Below are 19,445 nucleotides of genomic sequence, written 5' to 3'. Positions count from 1 at the left end.
TCAGTAAAGGTGTTTGTTACTCAGTCCAACCCTCTCACCACTCACCTGATGAGGGTCCTCCACGGCGGTCATATACTCCACCACCGCCCCTCCACTGTCAACGAGCACCACCGAGGTCATGACGCATGCCCCTCAAGGCTAGATCCAGCCCCGGCCTACTCACTGCTGCCTCCTGGCCCCACCTCGCTCTGCTGCCCCACGCTGGTGGCCTCTGGTACTGCAGCCAGGCCACAGCTCAGACCACTGAGGAAGAGACGGAAGAAAAGTTATTTAAACTTTATAAAGCCAGTCGTTGAGAGCCTAAGAGAGCCTGGACAGGCCTACATGATGGTAAGAGAGCCCTGGACAGGCCTACATGATGGTAAGAGAGCCCTGGACAGGCCTACATGATGGTAAGAGAGCCCGGACAGGCCTACATGATGGTAAGAGAGCCCGGACAGGCCTACATGATGGTAAGAGAGCCCGGACAGGCCTACATGATGGTAAGAGAGCCCGGACAGGCCTACATGATGGTAAGAGAGCCCGGGCAGGCCTACATGATGGTAAGAGAGCCCTGGACAGGCCTACATGATGGTAAGAGAGCCTGGACAGGCCTACATGATGGTAAGAGAGCCTGGACAGGCCTACATGATGGTCTAGAGAAACATCTAGTTGCTACTCTCTTCCCTTCTGAGCCACTGAGCCAGTACCAGGTTTCATACCTCTAAGGGCCTGTTCCCTCTCCCTTCTTCATATGGCTAAGGGCCAATGGTTGCTAAGGGCACCAGGCCCTCGTTTCCTGCTCAAAGGAAGAATGATTGGACTTTGAGAGGAGGAAATACGGACCGGACACACATTCCCTCCTACACACACTACAACATCACTTGATCACACACACACTACACATTTTCTTTAATTATTTTACCTTTATTTAACTAGGCAAGTCAGTTAAGAACAAATTCTTATTTACAGTGACAGCCTAGGAACAGTGGGTTAACTGCCTGTTCAGGGGCAGAACGACAGATTTGTACCTTGTCAGCTCGGGGATTCGAACTTGCAACATTTAGGTTACGAGCCTGTTACGGATACAGGTATCCTGTGTCTGTGTGTATCCTGTGTGTGTTTCTTTTCTCTCCTTCTCCCCTCACAGGTGAAAATCATTACTCCCCAATCAGTCAACAATCAACCCATCGATCAGAAGACACACCTCCTCCTGTTTCCTACCCAATCACAGTTCCTTTCCCTTGGTTTAAAAACCCCATCAGTTGTTTGCTCTAGAGCTCAATCTCTCTGTAAATGCCATGTAATGTAGATCGCTCTGTTTCACTCTCTCTTTGTGTCTTAACCTATCCTTTTGTTTGAGCACCTCCATAGCACTTTGTCCTCATCTGTGAGTATTGTTTTTGGTTATGGTGTTTGTATTTGATTGCTGGTGGGAAAAGGGGAAACCAAGACAAGTCGCCCATGGGCATACACTACCCACCCGTAGGTAAACTTTGTTAAATACACTAGTTAGAACTGGGCGGACCACCCACTGTTTTTTTGGTTAGTTAGTTAGCTGTTGTTAAAGTAGGCTAGTCTAGCTTAGGGGTGTTTTTGAATACTTATTGTTTCTTTCCTTGGGTCCAGCTCAGCCCCTTTTCCTGCTCCCCCCCCCATTACCGTGTGTTTATTAATAAACCTGGAGTTTAACCGTAGATTTCAGTTGTCCTGGTTATTTCGTTCACACTTTTACTTTGTCACAATTATAATTTGCATGAGTTATGTTACGGGTCTCATTACCATCCCCCCTAGACTGTCGGGCCAAAAGGGATTCGTAACAGAGCCCAACGCTCTAACCACTAGGCTACCCTGCCGCCCCATTTCCCACACACCTTTCACTTTCTCTCCCACACACAGCAGAGCTGTAGGAGGCAGATCATTGACAAAACTTAACGACTGTTCCCTCCTCCTCTGATACAGGACAGGTCATTACCAAAACATAATGACTGTTCCCTCCTCTGATACAGGACAGGTCAATACCAAAACATAATGACTGTTCCCTCTGATACAGGACAGGTCAATACCAAAACATAATGACTGTTCCCTCCTCTGATACAGGACAGGTCAATACCAAAACATAATGACTGTTCCCTCTGATACAGGACAGGTCAATACCAAAACATAATGACTGTTCCCTTCTCTGATACAGGACAGGTCAATACCAAAACATAATGACTGTTCCCTCTGATACAGGACAGGTCATTACCAAAACATAATGACTGTTCCCTCCTCTGATACAGGACAGGTCAATACCAAAACATAATGACTGTTCCCTCTGATACAGGACAGGTCAATACCAAAACATAACGACTGTTCCCTCCTCTGATACAGGACAGGTCAATACCAAAACATAATGACTGTTCTCTCTGATACAGGACAGGTCAATACCAAAACATAATGACTGTTCCCTCCTCCTCTGATACTGGACAGGTCAATACCAAAACATAATGACTGTTCCCTCTGATACAGGACAGGTCAATACCAAAACATAACGACTGTTCCCTCCTGATACAGGACAGGTCAATACCAAAACATAATGACTGTTCCCTCATACAGGACAGGTCAATACCAAAACATAATGACTGTTCCCTCTGATACAGGACAGGTCAATACCAAAACATAATGACTGTTCCCTCTGATACAGGACAGGTCAATACCAAAACATAATGACTGTTCCCTCCTCCTCTGATACAGGACAGGTCAATACCAAAACATAATGACTGTTCCCTCTGATACAGGACAGGTCAATACCAAAACATAATGACTGTTCCCTCCTCTGATACAGGACAGGTCAATACCAAAACATAATGACTGTTCCCTCCTCTGATACTGGACAGGTCAATACCAAAACATAACGACTGTTCCCTCCTCTGATACAGGACAGGTCAATACCAAAACATAATGACTGTTCCCTCCTCTGATACAGGACAGGTCAATACCAAAACATAATGACTGTTCCCTCCTCTGATACAGGACAGGTCAATACCAAAACATAACGACTGTTCCCTCCTCTGATACAGGACAGGTCAATACCAAAACATAATGACTGTTCCCTCTGATACAGGACAGGTCAATACCAAAACATAATGACTGTTCCCTCCTCCTCTGATACAGGACAGGTCAATACCAAAACATAATGACTGTTCCCTCTGATACAGGACAGGTCAATACCAAAACATAATGACTGTTCCCTCTGTTTGATACAGGACAGGTCAATACCAAAACATAATGACTGTTCCCTCCTCCTCTGATACAGGACAGGTCAATACCAAAACATAATGACTGTTCTCTCTGATACAGGACAGGTCAATACCAAAACATAATGACTGTTCCCTCCTCCTCTGATACAGGACAGGTCAATACCAAAACATAACGACTGTTCCCTCCTCTGATACAGGACAGGTCAATACCAAAACATAATGACTGTTCCCTCTGATACAGGACAGGTCAATACCAAAACATAATGACTGTTCCCTCCTCTGATACAGGAGAGGTCAATACCAAAACATAATGACTGTTCCCTCCTCTGATACAGGAGAGGTCAATACCAAAACATAATGACTGTTCCCTCCTCTGATACAGGACAGGTCAATACCAAAACATAATGACTGTTCCCTCTGATACAGGACAGGTCAATACCACAACATAATGACTGTTCCCTCTGATACAGGACAGGTCAATACCAAAACATAATGACTGTTCCCTCTGATACAGGACAGGTCAATACCAAAACATAATGACTGTTCCCTCTGATACAGGACAGGTCAATACCAAAACATAATGACTGTTCCCTCTGATACAGGACAGGTCAATACCAAAACATAATGACTGTTCCCTCTGATACAGGACAGGTCAATACCACAACATAATGACTGTTCCCTCCTCTGATACAGGACAGGTCAATACCAAAACATAACGACTGTTCCCTCCTCTGATACAGGACAGGTCAATACCAAAACATAATGACTGTTCCCTCCTCTGATACAGGACAGGTCAATACCAAAACATAACGACTGTTCCCTCCTCTGATACAGGACAGGTCAATACCAAAACATAACGACTGTTCCCTCTCATACAGGACAGGTCAATACCAAAACATAACGACTGTTCCCTCTGGTACAGGACAGGTCAATACCAAAACATAATGACTGTTCCCTCTGATACAGGACAGGTCAATACCAAAACATAATGACTGTTCCCTCTGATACAGGACAGGTCAATACCAAAACATAATGACTGTTCCCTCCTCTCATACAGGACAGGTCAATACCAAAACATAATGACTGTTCCCTCTGATACAGGACAGGTCAATACCAAAACATAACGACTGTTCCCTCCTCTCATACAGGACAGGTCAATACCAAAACATAATGACTGTTCCCTCCTCTGATACAGGACAGGTCAATACCAAAACATAATGACTGTTCCCTCTGATACAGGACAGGTCAATACCAAAACATAATGACTGTTCCCTCTGTTTGATACAGGACAGGTCAATACCAAAACATAATGACTGTTCCCTCCTCCTCTGATACTGGACAGGTCAATACCAAAACATAACGACTGTTCCCTCCTCTGATACAGGACAGGTCAATACCAAAACATAATGACTGTTCCCTCCTCTGATACAGGACAGGTCAATACCAAAACATAATGACTGTTCCCTCTGATACAGGACAGGTCAATACCAAAACATAATGACTGTTCCCTCATACAGGACAGGTCAATACCAAAACATATTGACTGTTCCCTCTGATACTGGACAGGTCAATACCAAAACATAATGACTGTTCCCTCTGATACAGGACAGGTCAATACCAAAACATAATGACTGTTCCCTCCTCTGATACAGGACAGGTCAATACCAAGACATAATGACTGTTCCCTCCTCTGATACAGGACAGGTCAATACCAAGACATAATGACTGTTCCCTCCTCTGATACAGGACAGGTCAATACCAAAACATAACGACTGTTCCCTCCTCCTCTGATACAGGACAGGTCAATACCAAAACATAACGACTGTTCCCTCTGATACAGGACAGGTCAATACCAAGACATAACGACTGTTCCCTCCTCCTCTGATACAGGACAGGTCAATACCAAAACTTAACGACTGTTCCCTCCTCCTCTGATACAGGACAGGTCAATACCAAAACATAACGACTGTTCCCTCTGATACAGGACAGGTCAATACCAAAACATAATGACTGTTCCCTCCTCTGATACAGGACAGGTCAATACCAAAACATAACGACTGTTCCCTCCTCCTCTGATACAGGACAGGTCAATACCAAAACATAACGACTGTTCCCTCTGATACAGGACAGGTCAATACCAAGACATAACGACTGTTCCCTCCTCCTCTGATACAGGACAGGTCAATACCAAAACTTAACGACTGTTCCCTCCTCCTCTGATACAGGACAGGTCAATACCAAAACATAATGACTGTTCCCTCTGACACAGGACAGGTCAATACCAAAACATAATGACTGTTCCCTCCTCTGATACAGGACAGGTCAATACCAAAACATAATGACTGTTCCCTCTGATACAGGACAGGTCAATACCAAAACATAATGACTGTTCCCTCTGATACAGGACAGGTCAATACCAAAACATAATGACTGTTCCCTTCTCTGATACAGGACAGGTCAATACCAAAACATAATGACTGTTCCCTCCTCTGATACAGGACAGGTCAATACCAAAACATAACGACTGTTCCCTCCTCTCATACAGGACAGGTCAATACCAAAACATAACGACTGTTCCCTCCTCTGATACAGGACAGGTCAATACCAAAACATAATGACTGTTCCCTCCTCTGATACAGGACAGGTCAATACCAAAACATAATGACTGTTCCCTCTGATACAGGACAGGTCATTACCAAAACATAATGACTGTTCCCTCTGATACAGGACAGGTCAATACCAAAACATAATGACTGTTCCCTCTGATACAGGACAGGTCAATACCAAAACATAACGACTGTTCCCTCCTCTGATACAGGACAGGTCAATACCAAAACATAATGACTGTTCCCTCTGATACAGGACAGGTCAATACCAAAACATAATGACTGTTCCCTCTGATACAGGACAGGTCAATACCAAAACATAATGACTGTTCCCTCCTCTGATACAGGACAGGTCAATACCAAAACATAATGACTGTTCCCTCTGATACAGGACAGCTCAATACCAAAACATAATGACTGTTCCCTCCTCTGATACAGGACAGGTCAATACCAAAACATAATGACTGTTCCCTCCTCTGATACAGGACAGGTCAATACCAAAACATAATGACTGTTCCCTCCTCTGATACAGGACAGGTCAATACCAAAACATAATGACTGTTCCCTCTGATACAGGACAGGTCAATACCAAAACATAATGACTGTTCCCTCCTCTGATACAGGACAGGTCAATACCAAAACATAATGACTGTTCCCTCTGATACAGGACAGGTCAATACCAAAACATAATGACTGTTCCCTCTGATACAGGACAGGTCAATACCAAAACATAATGACTGTTCCCTCTGATACAGGACAGGTCAATACCAAAACATAACGACTGTTCCCTTCTCTGATACAGGACAGGTCAATACCAAAATATAATGACTGTTCCCTCTGTTTGACACAGGACAGGTCAATACCAAAATATAATGACTGTTCCCTCTGTTTGACACAGGACAGGTCAATACCTAAACATAACGACTGTCCTGTTTTCCCTACTGTAATGTAGAGGACAGGGCTGGTGTTCCCTACTGTAATGTAGAGGACAGGGCTGGTGTTCCCGACTGTAATGTAGAGGACAGGGCTGGTGTTCCCTACTGTAATATAGAGGACAGGGCTGGTGTTCCCTACTGTAATGTAGAAGACAGGGCTGGTGTTCCCTACTGTAATGTAGAGGACAGGGCTGGTGTTCCCTACTGTAATGTAGAGGACAGGGCTGGTGTTCCCTACTGTAATGTAGAGGACAGGGCTGGTGTTCCCTACTGTAATGTAGAGGACAGGCTGGTGTTCCCTACTGTAATGTAGAAGACAGGGCTGGTGTTCCCTACTGTAATGTAGAAGACAGGGCTGGTGTTCCCTACTGTAATGTAGAGGACAGGGCTGGTGTTCCCTACTGTAATATAGAGGACAGGCTGGTGTTCCCTACTGTAATGTAGAAGACAGGGCTGGTGTTCCCTACTGTAATGTAGAGGACAGGCTGGTGTTCCCTACTGTAATGTAGAAGACAGGGCTGGTGTTCCCTACTGTAATGTAGAGGACAGGCTGGTGTTCCCTACTGTAATGTAGAAGACAGGGCTGGTGTTCCCTACGGTAATGTAGAGGACAGGGCTGGTGTTCCCTACTGTAATGTAGAAGACAGGGCTGGTGTTCCCTACTGTAATGTAGAGGACAGGGCTGGTGTTCCCTACTGTAATGTAGAGGACAGGCTGGTGTTCCCTACTGTAATATAGAGGACAGGCTGGTGTTCCCTACTGTAATGTAGAAGACAGGGCTGGTGTTCCCTACTGTAATATAGAGGACAGGGCTGGTGTTCCCTACTGTAATGTAGAAGACAGGCTGGTGTTCCCTACTGTAATGTAGAAGACAGGGCTGGTGTTCCCTACTGTAATGTAGAAGACAGGGCTGGTGTTCCCTACTGTAATGTAGAAGACAGGGCTGGTGTTCCCTACTGTAATGTAGAAGACAGGCTGGTGTTCCCTACTGTAATGTAGAAGACAGGGCTGGTGTTCCCTACTCTAATGTAGAAGACAGGGCTGGTGTTCCCTACTGTAATGTAGAGGACAGGCTGGTGTTCCCTACTGTAATGTAGAGGACAGGGCTGGTGTTCCCTACTGTAATATAGAGGACAGGGCTGGTGTTCCCTACTGTAATGTAGAAGACAGGGCTGGTGTTCCCTACTGTAATGTAGAAGACAGGGATGGTGTTCCCTACTGTAATGTAGAGGACAGGGCTGGTGTTCCCTACTGTAATGTAGAGGACAGGGCTGGTGTTCCCTACTGTAATGTAGAATACAGGGCTGGTGTTCCCTACTGTAATGTAGAGGACAGGGCTGGTGTTCCCTACTGTAATGTAGAAGACAGGGCTGGTGTTCCCTACTGTAATGTAGAAGACAGGGCTGGTGTTCCCTACTGTAATGTAGAAGACAGGGCTGGTGTTCCCTACTGTAATGTAGAGGACAGGGCTGGTGTTCCCTACTGTAATGTAGAGGACAGGGCTGGTGTTCCCTACTCCTACTCCCTGAGTGAGTGAGTGAGTGAGTGAGTGAGTGAGTGAGTGAGTGAGTGAGTGACTGAGTGAGTGAGTGACTGAGTGAGTGACTGAGTGAGTGACTGAGTGAGTGACTGAGTGAGTGACTGAGTGAGTGACTGAGTGAGTGACTGAGTGAGCGTGCACAACTGTGCATGTGGGCAGTGCAGTGGAAGTTGCCTGGTCACACAGTGAAATGTCAAGACCTTGGAATGTGCAGCCCCATCATCCAAGCAACATAGTGTGTGATTGTTAAAGTACACAGGTCTGCATCCTTGAGGGCTGCAACATCCACAAGTTTCTTTCCACTCTGGCCCAAGGCTGGTGGAAAACGTTGACACTAAGATAACAGTCAAGGAAAGGATGACATCAGCAAATCACAAACCAGCTGAATTATGATCTCTCCCACTCCCTCTCCCTCTCTCCCATTACCTCCCACTCCCTCTCTCCCATTGCCTCCCACTCCCTCTCCCTCGCTCCCATTACCTCCCACTCCCTCTCTCCCATTACCTCCCACTCCCTCCCTCTCTCTCCCATTACCTCCCCCTCCCTCTCTCCCATTACCTCCCCCTCCCTCCCATTACCTCCCCCTCCCTCTCTCCTATTACCTCCCCCTCCCTCCCTCTCTCTCCCATTACCTCCCCCTCCCTCCCTCTCTCTCCCATTACCTCCCCCTCCCTCCCATTACCTCCCCCTCCCTCTCTCTCTCTCCCATTACCTCCCACTCCCTCTCTCCCATTACCTCCCACTCCCTCTCTCCCATTACCTCCCACTCCCTCTCTCCCATTACCTCCCCCTCCCTCTCTCCCATTACCTCCCCATCCCTCTCTCCCATTACCTCCCCCTCCCTCTCTCCCATTACCTCCCCCTCCCTCTCTCCCATTACCTCCCCCTCCCATTACCTCCCACTCCCTCTCTCCCATTACCTCCCACTCCCTCTCTCCCATTACCTCCCCCTCCCTCTCCCATTACCTCCCCCTCCCTCTCCCATTACCTCCCCCTCCCTCTCTCCCATTACCTCCCCCTCCCATTACCTCCCATTACCTCCCACTCCCTCCCTCTCTACCTCCCTCTCTCCCATTACCTCCCACTCCCTCTCTCCCATTACCTCCCACTCCATCCCTCTCTCTCATTACCTCCCACTCATCCCTCTCTCTCTCCCATTACCTCCCCCTCCCTCATTACCTCCCCCTCCCTCTCTCCCATTACCTCCCACTCCCTCCCTCTCTCTCTCATTACCTCTCCCTCTCTCCCATTACCTCCCCCTCCCTCATTACCTCCCCCTCCCTCTCTCCCATTACCTCCCACTCCCTCCCTCTCTCTCTCTCTCATTACCTCTCCCTCTCTCCCATTACCTCCCTCTCCCTCTCTCCCATTACCTCCCTCTCCCTCTCTCCCATTACCTCCCCCTCCCTCTCTCCTATTACCTCCCCCTCCCTCCCTCTCTCTCCCATTACCTCCCTCTCCCTCTCTCCCAGAAACATAGGAAATGCAGTGGCGCCAGCTGTAGTTGTTTCATAAACATGATATCAAAGTCCACAAACACAAACATTCCCTGACAGCTGCTGCACCCGATGTTCCTTTGTTCAAAACAATACTGGAACGGAGTAGTATATTCTTTGTAGCTAGTTACTGTGGGATAAACACAGGTATGACGGCCTTACACACACACACACACACACACACACACACACACACACACACACACACACACACACACACACACACACACACACACACACAGCAGACTAAACAAGTCTCAAACAAGACCTTCAACATTGAAACCAGAATTACAGGCTGGTCAAGAGAGACTGCCATGTCACCACAGAAGTACACAACAGTTCCAAACCCTAAAAGTCAACAAAAGACAGGCAAAAAAATAACCCCACCAAACTGTAGTTCTTAGTTTCCAAAGCTAGCGTGATTAGTTTGGACTACTGGCATAAAAACACTAGTGAACGCCTATCCATATAACCTACATTCTCTTTATGTAATGTATCACTCAGTCCAAAGTCCTGTCATTCCAACGTCTATCGAAAGCCAACATCTTCACCATACAAGATACAGAGGAGCCACACAACCACTGCAAACGTTCCTCAGACAGGCTACTTACCAAGGAACACCATGGAACAGAGAGAGCAGGTTTAGATACAGTCACAGAGTCTCATGACCTGCTCCACATGCTCAATCTGAACCCTGCACATTCATCCCCAGACTGGATCCAATATGAGAAGGATTCCAACATTCCACACAAGTATCCAACATTCCACACAAGTATCCAACATTCCACACAAGTATCCAACATTCCACACAAGTATCCAACATTCCACACAAGTATCCAACATTCCATACAAGTATCCAACATTCCACACAAGTATCCAACATTCCACACAAGTATCCAACATTCCACACAAGTATCCAACATTCCACACAAGTATCCAACATTCCACACAAGTATCCAAAATTCCATACAAGTATCCAACATTCCACACAAGTATCCAACATTCCACACAAGTATCCAACATTCCACACAAGTATCCAACATTCCACACAAGTATCCAACATTCCATACAAGTATCCAACATTCCATCCAACATTCCACACAAGTATCCAACATTCCACACAAGTATCCAACATTCCACACAAGTATCCAACATTCCACACAAGTATCCAACATTCCATACAAGTATCCAACATTCCGAGGAATCCCACAACATTCTGACTTACTCCTGCTGTTGATTCATCCATGACATCTAGAAAATGGTAGGAGCTTTGTTTGACTGTCTTTCAACAAGCTAAATAAACAAGTAGTGATAGAAAGAGAGAGAATGTGGCCTTGCTGCATTGCAGAACCATTCTCCTTGCCTCCCTTTCTCTGTAACCTCTCTTCCTTCCATCTCTCTCTCTTCCCATCACTCTATCCTCCTCTCTTTCCATCCCTCTCTCCTCTCATCCGTCTTCTCCATGCGGTGGAAAGAGAGTGAGCCTCAGAGAGACTCAGCACTTTGAGAGTGTGAGCCCTGCCCCCAGATCACATGATGAGGGTGGAACACACACAGCGTCACATGATACTGCAACAAACAGAGCTTTTGTTCAGACTGAGGCTAGTTGCTAAAGATACAACGCCCTGCCTTGTGCCCTGCCCTCACTCTCGCGCGCACAAACACACACACACACACACTTTAGGCTAAGATGACCTAAAGTGCACACACACAGGCCAACATTAGATGATCTCACACACCCACAGACAAACACTAGCAGTTATTCATCATCAACTATAACATCTTCCACAGCAACATCAACAGTTACAGACAGACACTAGCAGTCATTCACCATCAACTGTCATATTATTTATACCAGTCAGTGTCTGAGAGGTCATATTATTTATACCAGTCAGTGTCTGAGAGGTCATATTATTTATACCAGTCAGTGTCTGAGAGGTCATATTATTTATACCAGTCAGTGTCTGAGAGGTCATATTATTTATACCAGTCAGTGTCTGAGAGGTCATATTATTTATACCAGTCAGTGTCTGAGAGGTCATATTATTTATACCAGTCAGTGTCTGAGAGGTCATATTATTTATACCAGTCAGTGTCTGAGAGGTCATATTATTCATACCAGTCAGTGTCTGAGAGGTCATATTATTCATACCAGTCAGTGTCTGAGAGGTCATTTTATTTATACCAGTCAGTGTCTGAGAGGTCATATTATTTATACCAGTCAGTGTCTGAGAGGTCATATTATTTATACCAGTCAGTGTCTGAGAGGTCATATTATTTATACCAGTCAGTGTCTGAGAGGTCATATTATTTATACCAGTCAGTGTCTGAGAGGTCATATTATTTATACCAGTCAGTGTCTGAGAGGTCATATTATTTATACCAGTCAGTGTCTGAGAGGTCATATTATTTATACCAGTCAGTGTCTGAGAGGTCATATTATTTATACCAGTCAGTGTCTGAGAGGTCATATTATTTATACCAGTCAGTGTCTGAGAGGTCATATTATTTATACCAGTCAGTGTCTGAGAGGTCATATTATTTATATCAGTCAGTGTCTGAGAGGTCATATTATTTATACCAGTCAGTGTCTGAGAGGTCATATTATTCATACCAGTCAGTGTCTGAGAGGTCATATTATTCATACCAGTCAGTGTCTGAGAGGTCATATTATTTATACCAGTCAGTGTCTGAGAGGTCATATTATTTATACCAGTCAGTGTCTGAGAGGTCATATTATTTATACCAGTCAGTGTCTGAGAGGTCATATTATTTATACCAGTCAGTGTCTGAGAGGTCATATTATTTATACCAGTCAGTGTCTGAGAGGTCATATTATTTATACCAGTCAGTGTCTGAGAGGTCATATTATTTATATCAGTCAGTGTCTGAGAGGTCATATTATTTATACCAGTCAGTGAGAGGTCATATTAATTATACCAGTCAGTAATAGGTCATAATATTTATACCACTTAGTGTCTGAGAGGTCATATTATTTATACCAGTCAGAGAGAGGTCATATTATTTATACCAGTCAGTGTCTGAGAGGTCATATTATTTATACCAGTCAGAGGGGTCATATTATTTATACCAGTCAGTGAGAGGTCATATTATTTATACCAGTCAGTAATAGGTCATAATATTTATACCACTTAGTGTCTGAGAGGTCTTATTATTTATACCAGTCAGAGAGAGGTCATATTATTTATACCAGTCAGTGTCTGAGAGGTCATATTATTTATACCAGTCAGTGTCTGAGAGGTCATATTATTTATACCAGTCAGTGTCTGAGAGGTCATATTATTTATACCAGTCAGTGTCTGAGAGGTCATATTATTTATACCAGTCAGTGTCTGAGAGGTCATATTATTTATACCAGTCAGTGTCTGAGAGGTCATATTATTTATACCAGTCAGTGTCTGAGAGGTCATATTATTTATACCAGTCAGTGAGAGGTCATATTATTTATACCAGTCAGAGAGAGGTCATATTATTTATACCAGTCAGAGGGGTCATATTATTTATACCAGTCAGTGAGAGGTCATATTATTTATACCAGTCAGTAATAGGTCATAATATTTATAGCACTTAGTGTCTGAGAGGTCTTATTATTTATACCAGTCAGAGAGAGGTCATATTATTTATACCAGTCAGTGTCTGAGAGGTCATATTATTTATACCAGTCAGTGACTGAGAGGTCATATTATTTATACCAGTCAGTGAGAGGTCATATTATTTATACCAGTCAGTGTCTGAGAGGTCATATTATTTATACCAGTCAGTGTCTGAGAGGTCATATTATTTATACCAGTCAGTGTCTGAGAGGTCATATTATTTATACCAGTCAGTGTCTGAGAGGTCATATTATTTATACCAGTCAGTGTCTGAGAGGTCATATTATTTATACCAGTCAGTGAGAGGTCATATTATTTATACCAGTCAGTGAGAGGTCATATTATTTATACCAGTCAGAGAGAGGTCATATTATTTATACCAGTCAGAGAGAGGTCATATTATTTATACCAGTCAGAGAGAGGTCATTTTATTTATACCAGTCAGTGAGAGGTCATATTATTTATACCAGTCAGTGTCTGAGAGGTCATATTATTTATACCAGTCAGTGTCTGAGAGGTCATATTATTTATACCAGTCAGTGTCTGAGAGGTCATATTATTTATACCAGTCAGTGTCTGAGAGGTCATATTATTTATACCAGTCAGTGTCTGAGAGGTCATATTATTTATACCAGTCAGTGTCTGAGAGGTCATATTATTTATACCAGTCAGTGTCTGAGAGGTCATATTATTTATACCAGTCAGTGTCTGAGAGGTCATATTATTTATACCAGTCAGTGTCTGAGAGGTCATATTATTTATACCAGTCAGTGTCTGAGAGGTCATATTATTTATATCAGTCAGTGTCTGAGAGGTCATATTATTTATACCAGTCAGTGAGAGGTCATATTATTTATACCAGTCAGTGTCTGAGAGGTCATATTATTTATACCAGTCAGTGTCTGAGAGGTCATATTATTTATACCAGTCAGTGTCTGAGAGGTCATATTATTTATACCAGTCAGTGTCTGAGAGGTCATATTATTTATACCAGTCAGTGTCTGAGAGGTCATATTATTTATACCAGTCAGTGTCTGAGAGGTCATATTATTTATACCAGTCAGTGTCTGAGAGGTCATATTATTTATACCAGTCAGTGTCTGAGAGGTCATATTATTTATACCAGTCAGTGTCTGAGAGGTCATATTATTTATACCAGTCAGTGTCTGAGAGGTCATATTATTTATACCAGTCATTGTCTGAGAGGTCATATTATTTATACCAGTCAGTGTCTGAGAGGTCATATTATTTATACCAGTCAGTGTCTGAGAGGTCATATTATTTATACCAGTCAGTGTCTGAGAGGTCATATTATTTATACCAGTCAGTGTCTGAGAGGTCATATTATTTATACCAGTCAGTGTCTGAGAGGTCATATTATTTATACCAGTCAGTGTCTGAGAGGTCATATTATTTATACCAGTCAGTGTCTGAGAGGTCATATTATTTATACCAGTCAGTGTCTGAGAGGTCATATTATTTATACCAGTCAGTGAGAGGTCATATTATTTATACCAGTCAGTGAGAGGTCATATTATTTATACCAGTCAGTGAGAGGTCATATTATTTATACCAGTCAGTGACTGAGAGGTCATATTATTTATACCAGTCAGTGTCTGAGAGGTCATATTATTTATACCAGTCAGTGTCTGAGAGGTCATATTATTTATACCAGTCAGTGAGAGGTCATATTATTTATACCAGTCAGTGTCTGAGAGGTCATATTATTCATACCAGTCAGTGACTGAGAGGTCATATTATTTATACCAGTCAGTGAGAGGTCATATTATTTATACCAGTCAGTGAGAGGTCATTATTTATATCAGTCAGTGTCTGAGAGGTCATTATTTATACCAGTCAGTGAGAGGTCATATTATTTATACCAGTCAGTGAGAGGTCATATTATTTATACCAGTCAGTGAGATCATATTATTTATACCAGTCAGTGTCTGAGAGGTCATTATTTATACCAGTCAGAGAGAGGTCATAGTATTCATACCAGTCAGAGAGAGGTCATATTATTTATACCAGTCAGTGAGAGGTCATATTATTTATACCAGTCAGTGAGAGGTCATATTATTTATACCAGTCAGTGAGAGGTCATATTATTTATACCAGTCAGTGTCTGAGAGGTCATATTATTTATACCAGTCAGTGTCTGAGAGGTCATATTATTTATACCAGTCAGTGTCTGAGAGGTCATATTATTTATACCAGTCAGAGAGGTCATATTATTTATACCAGTCAGTGAGAGGTCATATTATTCATACCAGTCAGTGAGAGGTCATATTATTTATACCAGTCAGAGAGAGGTCATATTATTTATACCAGTCAGTGAGACGTCATATTATTTATACCAGTCAGAGAGAGGTCATATTATTTATACCAGTCAGTGACTGAGAGGTCATATTATTTATACCAGTCAGTGACTGAGAGGTCATATTATTTATACCAGTCAGTGACTGAGAGGTCATATTATTTATACCAGTCAGTGAGAGGTCATATTATTTATACCAGTCAGTGTCTGAGAGGTCATATTATTTATACCAGTCAGTGACTGAGAGGTCATATTATTTATACCAGTCAGTGTCTGAGAGGTCATATTATTTATACCAGTCAGTGAGAGGTCATATTATTTATACCAGTCAGTGAGAGGTCATATTATTTATACCAGTCAGTGAGACGTCATATTATTTATACCAGTCAGTGTCTGAGAGGTCATATTATTTATACCAGTCAGTGTCTGAGAGGTCATATTATTTATACCAGTCAGTGAGAGGTCATATTATTTATACCAGTCAGTGTCTGAGAGGTCATATTATTTATACCAGTCAGTGAGAGGTCATATTATTTATACCAGTCAGTGAGAGGTCATATTATTTATACCAGTCAGAGAGGTCATATTATTTATACCAGTCAGTGAGAGGTCATATTATTTATACCAGTCAGTGTCTGAGAGGTCATATTATTTATACCAGTCAGTGTCTGAGAGGTCATATTATTTATACCAGTCAGTGTCTGAGAGATCATATTATTTATACCAGTCAGAGAGAGGTCATATTATTTATACCAGTAAGAGAGAGGTCATATTATTTATACCAGTCAGTGTCTGAGAGAATGGATGTAGACTAGACTGTGTGCTCAGCACGGCTCTAAGATGAAGTAGCCTATCAGGTGGAGATATATACAGTGGTATGCTACTCTACAAGGACAGTCTCCTATCAGTGCCAGAGTTTGACCAACCCTCACCATGAGCATTTATTCATCCCCCGCCACCCCTTCTCATATCACTATGGTAACCCTGGGGTCCATCCCACCACTAGACCTTGGTTTCCCACCCCCCCTGTTGGGAACCAACCAAACATTCACCCAATATGTAATATTCAAGTAAACGTATGCTTTTTGTTCAACAGTCGGTACACTGCAAGTTTCACTGTGTAAACGGTGTCTGGTTGCCTAACAAGGACATGGGTGCCAGGCTGAAACCGTTGTTCACTTGTGAGATGACTATCCTTCAGGGCCTAGCTCGCTGGTTCAAAGGTTACTCTAGGCCAGCGCTTCTCATTTAGTTAGTTATCAGTTTGTTTGCATTACCAGCTCGTCACAAATTCTTTGTGAGGGAAGCAGTTATTACAGGCCAAATGTCAAGTGCCGCCATAGTCTTATCTAGGGCAAGATAACGCTGCTGTCAGACAGACAGAGTAACGCCTGTTTTTATCTAGTCTGAATAACTTATTAATAATGTACGAAAATGAAATATGAAAATGTACCCACTCACTACTTACTGTAAGCCGCTCTGGAAAAGAGTGTCTGCTAAATGACACAGATATCAAATGTAGCAGAGTAGCTACGAGTGATTGACAAAACCCACTGACGCCTGTGCAGCTATTGCCGACACTACTGCTGTGTGTAGTCCTGCTCTTGGGCAATAGTATATTGTGGTTGTAGGGGGTTAAATGGTGATTACCAGGGGCATTGCCTGTGTAAATGTATGGTATTAAACACAACTGAGGGCGACATGTACAACACTGGGAGACTAACTTAACTAGAGGGACATTTTACTGTAACTTCCTGGAGCCTTCTCTCTCGCTCTCAAACATTAACATTGATTAAATACTTTATTTATTTAATAACCACAGCAACTAGCTAACTAGTTACCATTATTAACTAACGCTAGCTAAATTGTGACGCCCCCTCCTCTCTATAGTTAGTTAGCGAACATGCATATGTTCTGGTACTCACGATTACCAGCTTGTTGTTAAGATAGTTTAGCAGAATTAGCATATGGATAGTTTACAAGACTCTCCTTACCTTGAAATGCCTCCTCTGCCCAGTCCAAAAGGGGGTTGCTGATGGCAGACCGAGTCAACAACAGACAATGGTAACGCTAGCTGCTGCCTGTGCCACTCGGTAACCTCCTCCCGAACAGAGCCAGCTAGCGGTGCTAACGTCAAAGCTAGCTGACGGTAACTAGCAGCCCGTTTGTTGTGAGCGACCCAGATCACTATGCCGCATAGTGTAAAACTAGCTACACTTAGATTTGGATTTGGTTGTTTCTGGTCGTTGTGAAAGCACGTTTCTATGTTATTCTGAACGATATATAAAACGGTGTTTGTTTGTTTTTTTCCAAGGGGGCTGGACTCGTTGTTGCTGGGAGGAGAGATTCGGGTCAAAGAAACGACACACCGGCCGTGACGTCACGCAGAACAGCAACTGCCTTCCCCATAAATAGTATCATGTATATTTTGCGACGTTTTCCAAAATTGTTATACTACTGATGTTATGTTTCGTAGCATTGAAATATAATAACTTTATTTCTCTGTTGTGTATCAAATTATTTTCTGAAGGATATGCCCGCTCTCTGTGCGTTTCTTTACATATAATTTGCACTACTGCTGGTCAATGATTTTGCACTGCTGCTAGGCACTACTGCTAGTCACTACTACTAGTCACTACTGCTAGTCACGACTACTAGTCACTACTACTAGTCATGTAGCCATCCAGTCACTAATGAATACATGTCAATAAACATTGGCTGAATGAGACTGTTACCCATTCAAACGGATTGAAGGAGAATGAATGGAAGTGTTGAGCTCCATCTACTGTCCCAAATGTTGTCGTTTTATCCTGTAGTATACAAAAACATCACATGAATTACATTGCCAACCAAACAGTTTAAAATCACCTTTATTTATTTACAAAGAATTTGTCTTCACAATAACAGATACTATACATAATAAAAACAATTATTGAATTGATAATTTCATCCATTAAAAAAAAGGGCTCTCCAAATTGAGTCGCATAATTAGATATGGAATCATGTCAATGAAGTTCAAAGTCAAGTGTACAGTCCACTTGTCCATTCTGAATAAGTGTCTAGTCCACTTGTCCATTCTGAATAAGTGTCCAGTCCACTTGTCCATTCTGAATAAGGGTACAGCTCCATTTCATTTAGAAATACAACATATGACACGTTTCTGAGTATGACATCATAGTAACTTTTTTAGTAATTACATAATGACTTTAAGTGACAGGATATTGTTAGTTTCGACCTTCAAACTAGTCTTTCTATACAAAATATACACATGGCTATAGTGACAGGATATTGTTAGTTTCGACCTTCAAACTAGTCTTTCTATACAAAATATACACATGGCTATAGCGACAGGATAGTGTTAGTTTGGATCTTCAAACTAGTCTTTCTATACAAAATATACACATGGCTATAGTGACAGGATAGTGTTAGTTTGGATCTTCAAACTAGTCTTTCTATACAAAATATACACATGGCTATAGTGACAGGATAGTGTTAGTTTGGATCTTCAAACTAGTCTTTCTATACAAAATATACACATGGCTATAGTGACAGGATATTGTTAGTTTGGATCTTCAAACTAGTCTTTCTATACAAAATATACACATGGCTATAGTGACAGGATAGTGTTAGTTTGGATCTTCAAACTAGTCTTTCTATACAAAATATACACATGGCTATAGTGACAGGATATTGTTAGTTTGGATCTTCAAACTAGT

The 19,445-nt window shown here is 42.7% G+C and overlaps 1 protein-coding gene across 4 annotated transcripts in view; it reads right to left on the bottom strand.

Moving 5' to 3' along the window:
• LOC110497190 (ETS-related transcription factor Elf-2) overlaps positions 1-18,070 on the bottom strand; it is a 40,364-nt gene extending 22,294 nt beyond the window's left edge. For 2 of the 4 annotated variants that reach the window (XM_036971877.1, XM_036971880.1), the window contains exons 1-2: positions 17,724-18,070; positions 46-243 (exon numbers count right to left, since the gene is read on the bottom strand). In XM_036971877.1, coding sequence (XP_036827772.1) covers positions 46-120 — 75 coding nt within the window. In that variant the 5' untranslated portion in view covers positions 121-243; positions 17,724-18,070. Of the gene's footprint in view, positions 1-45; positions 244-11,023; positions 11,239-17,723 lie in introns of those variants that run through there. The other 2 variants (XM_036971875.1, XM_036971876.1) reach the window with 2 other exon arrangements.
• Positions 18,071-19,445: the final 1,375 nt, after the last annotated feature.

This window comes from Oncorhynchus mykiss, unplaced genomic scaffold (assembly GCF_013265735.2).
Source record: "Oncorhynchus mykiss isolate Arlee unplaced genomic scaffold, USDA_OmykA_1.1 un_scaffold_85, whole genome shotgun sequence".
Taxonomy (NCBI): domain Eukaryota; kingdom Metazoa; phylum Chordata; class Actinopteri; order Salmoniformes; family Salmonidae; genus Oncorhynchus; species Oncorhynchus mykiss.
Note: the sequence above shows the minus strand (reverse complement) of the source record. Positions and strands in the feature narration are given on the sequence as shown.